This window comes from Epinephelus fuscoguttatus, linkage group LG19, assembly GCF_011397635.1.
Source record: "Epinephelus fuscoguttatus linkage group LG19, E.fuscoguttatus.final_Chr_v1".
In the NCBI taxonomy this organism is placed as follows: domain Eukaryota; kingdom Metazoa; phylum Chordata; class Actinopteri; order Perciformes; family Serranidae; genus Epinephelus; species Epinephelus fuscoguttatus.
Genome location: NC_064770.1, coordinates 25659888 through 25667924, shown reverse-complemented (window position 1 = coordinate 25667924; position 8037 = coordinate 25659888). Strand labels below are relative to the sequence as shown.

Here is an 8037-nt window from a genome sequence, read left to right as displayed (position 1 = left end):
CGAGGCTGAGAGGCTTCCGTAGTAGCTCACACCTGGACTGTTCAGCACACTTTGACTCTGTAGGTTCATCATGGAGGCCCAGCGGTACCCCATCAGTGTCCGTTTAATCGGAGTGATGCACAAGGAGAAGAACAAAGTAAGTGCAGATGGAGTTTTGCTCAGTATTTGAAAAATCTGCGCTTTTCTGCAGTGTGAATAAAATCTGATTTTCTTTTCCAGATGTACATGACCTCCGTGCTGTGGTCGGATCAGAATGACATTGTAGTCTACAGGACTTTTGATGAATTCAAGAAAATGCACGTGAGTATAAAATGCGGTAGCTCCTCTATGGGTTGCGCATGTGCAGGTGTTGCTTATAATAAACAACTGTCTTATTTCTTTATGACAGAAACAATTGAAGAAAACATTCCCAGCCGCAAGTAAAACCAAGAAGTCCGACAGAGTCATCCCCAAATTTGGAGGTATGCGTTAGTGCATTACAGCTGCAGTTTGTGTGTCACAGTAGGCTGTGTGGATTCTGACTTGAAGCTTTCTGTGTGCTTGCAGAGAAAAAGGTGAACCAGGGCGGAAAGAAGAAAAGTCCCACCAAGTCTCTAGTGCGCCTCAAAGTCCTGCAGAAATACTGTGACAAGCTTCTGAGCTGCGACGCACAGGTGTGTCAGTCTGCAGACCTCATCCAGTTCTTCCACCCCAAAGGCCAGGACATGCAGCCTGATTTCGCCAAGAACAGGTATGTGAAGCATGATCATAGGCAGTGTGGAGGAGTAGTAAACATGTAAACATGTAATTAAACTAGTAGGGTGAAGTCAAGTAATGTAGGACCAATAAGGTCTTACACCCTGTAGTAACCATTGGGGTCACTGAATATTGTTTTGCATTGTTACTACAAATGTGCTTTACATGAAACACTTTACATTTTGTGGAAAAGGGTTTTTCAATATTTCAATCAGGGGCATAGCACCAAATTCTGGGCTCTATGCATAAGCAGTCTCTGTGGGCCCCCCGCCATTTCTCTCTTGATCCATGCTTCATGCAGATTTTGATTTTATCTTTTTTTTTTTTTACCAAATAATTTTGCTTTCTTTCCCTTTTTGGATTGGGTTTTTTGGAACACTGATTTCCTGGGGAAAGACATGACAGTGTACCTTGGTGCTCCAGCACCATACGCAGTCGCTCATTTGGCTCTAGCAACAACCAGAGACGAAGTCTAGTGCAGGGGCGGACTAAACCATTTTGTGCCTTGAAGGGATGAGAGGGGCCTCAGAGAACTTCCACTATTTTTTTAAGACAAAGTTCAGTCATTCAATGGATTTGGTTTTGGACGGGTTTAATTTACTTAGGGCACTAATTACTTAAAAACTGCAAATATTCAAGTAAAATGGGAAATTTCTCTTAACATGTTTTACTAAAGTGTGCCATTCTGTCATATTCCATACATTTTAGTATTTTTGTCACTTAAAAAATTAAGATTGATGATGCAGGGAGTCCATGTCAGCCACAATAGTCCAGAGTTACCCATTAGTCTTACGCTTGGAAGCACATACACACATCTAATGTAGACAACATGGCAGCAAAGACACAGGCTGCAAAAGAACAGGAAAAACAAGTTGGACGACAATTTTTAAAAAGAAGCCACAAGTAACAATAATGATTTCATTACTCAATGACTGTATTGATACATGGATTTAAACATTTAAAAAAAGAAACAGGACTATCCCATTTTACCTGATATTACTTGATTTTACTCTCGTTTAACTACATTTTGCAGCAGCTTGCTGGTAGTTCAACTACTTTCTTCATTGCATTGTGAATTCAGTATTTAAATTTACTTTCTTGCTATTTTTTGGTAGTTAATTACTGAAACTAGAAACAATTTTGGGACATTAAAAAAGTGAATTTTGCATTTTATTTTATCATTGCTTCTCTACCATAATTGAACCCCCTTTGAACACAATTAGTCATTGTATTGATTTAATGCTATTAACAGAAGTTGATGTTGGTTAGTTAGTTAGAGAAGTTGATGTTGTTGTTGTGGAAGGTACCTGGTCATCTGAGTAATTCTGCTTGGTGCATTACCCCCACCTTCCCATGAATAGTGGGGTATTTATTTTAATTTTTAATTTATATATGACATGTAAACAAGTGGGCACTGCTTCCAATAAACTGCATTTTTTGCATCATATTTTGTTATAATTTTATGTCACATGTATGCAGTTTTTGTTAACCAAACTAGATTTCTTCCTAGAGTAGCTTTTCAGCTTCTTCCAGTGTGAAATAATTGGTAGCTATGCTTTCAAATTAGTTTACTCAACACTGTTTATAGCTTTTGGGGCCCTAGAGCAGCTCAGATTAATGTTAAGTATTTGGCATTGCTCACAAAGACTTCAAGCTACATAAAGCTCTACAGGGAAGTGAGCTGTGACATTTTAGATGGTCATGGTGGCAAAAATAGGGAAAACAAGGCCCAGTAGATTCTGTAAAACACACAGAAGTAAAAGAATCTCAAAAATAGACACTTTAAATTCCTCAGCAAGCACATGGACCAAGAAAATGTTGAATGCTGAAGTAGTATTTACACCAAAAGCCTTTAAAACACAACCCGGTTGACCAGTCTGCATTCCTGCTTTAGGCATTTGACTCTGTGTATTTCCTGTAGTGTGCTATCTCCACATTAACCCGCAGCTGTTCCTCTGCAGCATCGTCATCATGCCAACAGACGATGAAACCACGACCAATTCAGGACAGGTTGGTGGCGGTAACGTGACCCAGCCGTTTGTCACAGAGACGTACAGATGCGTGGCCCCGTACGAGACCAAAGACACCAAGAACAAGCCTTTCAAAGTGGCACTGGACGAAAAAGTAGATGTGCTCATCAAAGACAAAGCAGGTGAGTGAGCCTCGGTGTTCAGTGTCCTGTTAATGGTTGAAGGAGACCTCATTAACCTGAATGCACTGACGAATGTTAACAATGTGGTTGTGTTGGTTCAGGGTGGTGGCTTGTGGAGAATGAAGACAAGCGGATGGCCTGGTTCCCTGCTCCCTACCTGGAGAAGCTAGAGGATGATGACGACGAGGACGAAGATGACATAGATGGGACTCCTGAAAGAGGTACACATACTGTTTCAGTTGTAGCCAATCCAAAGACATCACACTATCAACACCTGGCTTATTTGCATACATAATGCAAACAAGTTTTCATTACCTTAGTGGGTTAATGTTGGTCAAGATGCTACGACATTACTAAAGTCTTTTCTTTCGCTCTCAGGAATGCTGTACACTGCAATCAGGAGCTACAAGGGCACCAAAGATGATGAGATAACAGTCGCCATCGGTGCCGTGGTGGAGAGCCTGCAGAAGTCTGACAACGGCTGGTGGCTCATCAGGTATTTAACACCATCCAACAGTGGCTGAACTTTTCAAATATCATACCAGCTTCATCACAGACTGTTTTATATTCTCAAGGCTTTGAGTGAATGAACTCAAGCTTTGTTCCCTTGAATTCTGGAAGAAAACTTTTTTGACATGCTTCCATGGTGAACGAAGAATCCAAAAAATTCTTGATAAATTTGAGTAAAAGGGGGCCACGTTTAAAAACAGCAAAACTATAACAAAGCATCCATTTACAAACCTTCCTAAATAGTCTAATGCAAGGACGAGTAGTGTGCTTGGACTAGGGCGTGTGTTTGACTCTGCTCAGTGAAGAATTTAAATGCATGTGCTTGCCCAGGTGCACCTTACTCATGAACAGAAGTGTTTTAAATATGAAAGTTTTAGCAAAAATGCATGTGTTTTGGAAGTAATGAGCAAACAACTGGATAAATGAGACTGGGATTATACTGCATGAGTTGTGTGAGAGTTTGTAAACAGATGTTGTGATATAGTTTGTTTCCTTGTGCGGAAATTCATCATGAATCTTCTGTTTTTGGATTCTTTGTTCACCATGGAGGCATAACACACGGCGAGTAATTGATATGCAAATGGTCATTTTGTAGGTGAAGTATTCCTTTAACTCATCCACATTTAAACCCTATGTTCTCGTATTTGTTTTCAACAGATACAATGGGAAGGTGGGTTACATCCCCTCCATGTACCTGCAGCCCTACAGCTACCCTCAGATCCGCATGACAGGCCACCATTCAGACCGCCGGCCCTCCTCCCCAAACCAATTCCTGAGCCTCGAGCAGCAGTCCAACCAGCTCAGCCTCTCACAAGGAAACATACTGCAGCTTCCGCCTGCCAGGTCTCCTTCACCCCGCTCCCTTTCCCCTTCACCCCGCTCCCGCTCCCCTTCCCCTTCACCCCGCTCCCTTTCCCCTTCACCCCGCTCCCTTTCCCCTTCACCCCACTACCCTCAACAGTACAGGAATCAGAGATCACTCTCTCTTGAAATCCCGTCTGACCGACCCGCCCCTCCGCCTCCAGCTAGAACCGTTGCTACACCTACCAGCGCCAACACCTCACCCACGTCTGCAGCCCAAGTCCCTCTGCCCACAATCATGGTGGAGATGGACGAAGAAAGGGAGCAGCATGGCCACCTCCTGAGAGCAGACAGCGAGGGGAGCCTTATGAGCGACAGCACTGACTTCAGCGATGACCTCAACTCCTCCTGGGCGAGCTCCTCGTCCTTCAACCTGAGCCTGAGCTACAACGAGGATCAGCAGCGTCTCAGCCGTACGCCTGAGCCTACTGGGAGCCACAGCCTCAGCCCGACAACTGCCTTCGAGGGGAAACTGATGCCCAGCGTCTCTGATCCCAACCTCTACAAGAGCCCGTCAACACCCAAGGTGCCACCCAGGCCGCGGGCACAGGAGATCCTCACCCGGTGTTCCACTATCACGCGCAAGAACGCAAGCAAAGGCAGCCTGTCACCCACACAGACTGAAGTACTGAGTCGATAGAGTTTGTGTTGCTATTAGCTTTATTAACTATTCTGTCGCCCAGGGATGGAGTTCGACTAATTTTACCTACTACTAAGCGTCAACTTTGAAAATACAAAATGCAGAGACTGTTCAGAGAGGTAGCTGTGTGTAAAGAGTTGCAGAGTCATTTCTTTATAATGAAAGAATTAAGATGAACTGCACCAGATGCAATGAGGTGACTGTTGGAAATGTCAGTAGCTATGGAGTTTTTCTATTGAAGTTGTATTAATAGAAATGTGACTTGTTAATGTTTGCATCTTCCAAGAGAGACTGCCGACAAGTTGCACAACATGTATAGTGTTCAAAGACCTTCAGCAAAATCAGCCAATATACATATATGTGTATGATTAATCACAAAGCACATCCAGTCTAACTGTTTTGAATGATTATTTATTTTCCATACTGGAAACCTTTTGTTGTGCCTTATATGCATGTTAACTGTAATGGGTGCACAGACCGAAAGAGATTGATTTGTTCTCGTGACTCCTGTGAAAGTAAATGTCTGACATACCAGAGTGTGCGGGACTTTCTATTTTCTGGTGAAGCAAGTTGAAGAATGGGTTTTGTGTAAATAGCAGGAGCCTGATTATGTAAATTCTGACTGTATTCACGTAACTGAAGAGCTTGGAACGAATAAAAGCATTTTTGGGGACACTGTTTTAAGAAAGAGTTGGTTTTTTTAGAGTTGTATGCCTCGGCCAACCAGTCAAGTTGCAGTTGACATCCATATCTGTCCAGACTCATTAAATAAATATAGTGAAGAATTTAAAGAAATGTAATAAAAGGTATTGAGTGTATTTTTTGGTGAAATGTGGATGCTTCATGCACATCTTCAACTTGACAGCCCATGAGAGCTATACAATTGTCAGTTTCAAGATGGGCACCCAAGATTAGTGTCACCATTTCAGTATCTGGCCAAATGGTACTACTTCTCATTCTCATATCGTATTCAATATAACATTATCAGACGCAGTCGGATTTTTCCACCATTTTAGTTCATTTTTAGTTATTCTTGTACTTATTCCACTCCTATTGTTAACTCTATGAGACACTGATTTTGCCTTTGCTCCTTGAAAACACTTCTTATCTGGTATATTTTGCCAGATATTTAATACGCTGTTGTTCTAAAACTGGCCCCACTGAGGGGCCCTGACCCAGGGAGCCCACTGGTTGTTATGGTTGTTACTGGTTATAAAGTTAAATTGTGGTTACTGTACTTAGTGTTACTGTTTGAAGCATTCTCTGGTGCAATAATTTCCTTTGCTTTAAATAAAGTTCTATTGAATTAAATTGAATTTAAACGTCTCCCCCTCTGTTCCTCAGTTATAGCATTGTATAATAGTCAGAAAAGTGTTACATTATGATGTCATGGTGAAGTTGACCTATGACCTTTTTGAATATAAAATTTCATAGATGCATCATTTTATCCTGTAAGAAAGTCCCTCCAGGATTTTGTGGGCTAATTTTGGGATTGCTGCAGTCTAAAATCCCTGATTTCAAGGCAGTTTTTAGAAAAAGGAAAAGAAAATAATTGCGATCAATGTTGAAATGCTTTTAGGCTTTGTTTGCAATGACATCGTGGGAGCAGGGGAATTGCCTTGCACAATCTTTAGCAGTAATTTTTGTAGGAAAATGTGAGATGTCTGTGTTGCACGTTTGCATCTTCACAACCAGAAACAAGGAAGTGAGTTTGGCGACCTTATGTGGAGGATTATGACTGTGACTGGCAACATTGCAAAGTTGCACAGGATTAAGGATTTACTGAATTTGTGTGTTGGGATTGCAACATCCTGGAGGAGCTGAATAAACATCCATCCATCCATCCATCCATCTTCATCCATTTTCATCTACTTATCTAAAGTATGGTTGCGGGGGCAGCAGGCCAAGCAAAGCACCCGACATCCCTCTCCCCAGCAACGCTTTCCAGCTCCTCCTAAGGGACCCCAAGGTGTTCACAGGCCAGATGAGATATATAATCCCTCCAGCACGTTCTGGGTCTGTCCCGGGGCCTCCTACCAGTGGGACGTGCCTGAAACACCTCCAACTGGAGGCACCCAGGAGGCATCCTGAACCACCTCAACCTACCCGTTTTGACACAAAGGTGCGCGACTTTATTTCAAGCTCCCGTTGGACTCCCTCGGAGCTGAATAGACATTTGCGTCAAATTTTGTCATAATCAGTGTATGAATTCTTGAGTTACTGCCAAAAGCTGCATGACCTTAACCTCTGACCACCACATTCTTACCAGTTTATCCCTGAGTCCAAGTGGATGTTTGTGTCAAAGTGAAGATATTCCCTCAAGGCATTCCCTCAAAACTCGAATTCCCGAGTGGAACTGATGGAGCGACAGACAAACCGAAAACATAATGCCTCCGTCATAAAAATCAAACATTTGATATTAAAATGGTTGATTCATTTTGTTGATGCAGGGTTCCCACACATTTTCATGGAAAAAATGTCCTTTCCACGTCTTTTAAAGACCGCAAAATGAAATTTCCATGACCATTCACAATGTCAGAAACAAAACTGCTTCATCACAAAAATGCAGCTCAATATTAAAGTAGTATTGGGGCATAGGTATGGAAAGTTTGCGATTAATAACCCTACATGTTCAATCACACTGTCAAATTATTTTTCTCTTATTGAAAGATACCAGATTCAAACTCTTAACATATTTCTATCCAGTTAGCATAAAGAGAGGGAGAGACAGTAGGGAGTAAATGAAAGAACGTATGCGATGGTAAACAAAAAAATCCCACATCAGCACATATTAGAGCAACGATACCTCAACATCTACAGAGAATGACTTTATCCACGGAAGATAAATGTAACAGTTAATTTTGATACAACAAAACTCCCACACTTTCCCAAAACTTTCGAGGATTTTTCTAATTTCATGACTCTCCCAGGCCTGGAAAACAAGATCGTAAAATTCCATGACTTTTCCAGGTTTCCCATGACCTGTTGATGGATTCACTGTTTCAGCTCTACAGTGTGTGAACTAAAACAGCTGTAATCCCAACAAGCAGTTCAGCAACATCATCCAAGTTCAACACACCCAGTTAATAGAAGATGATTAGTTAGAATGGTACGTTTTTGTCACATCATCATTCATATA

General features: G+C 41.8%; 1 protein-coding gene across 1 annotated transcript; it reads left to right on the top strand.

Annotated features, from left to right (window-relative positions):
- Window positions 1-6214, top strand: noxo1a (NADPH oxidase organizer 1a). Its single transcript, XM_049562438.1, has 8 exons — window positions 1-136; window positions 220-300; window positions 389-461; window positions 547-730; window positions 2697-2887; window positions 2989-3108; window positions 3266-3383; window positions 4055-6214. The coding sequence occupies exons 1-8, from the start codon at window positions 71-73 to the stop codon at window positions 4896-4898; spliced, it is 1677 nt and encodes a 558-aa protein (XP_049418395.1). The 5' UTR covers window positions 1-70; the 3' UTR covers window positions 4899-6214.
- The last annotated feature ends 1823 nt before the right edge of the window (window positions 6215-8037 follow it).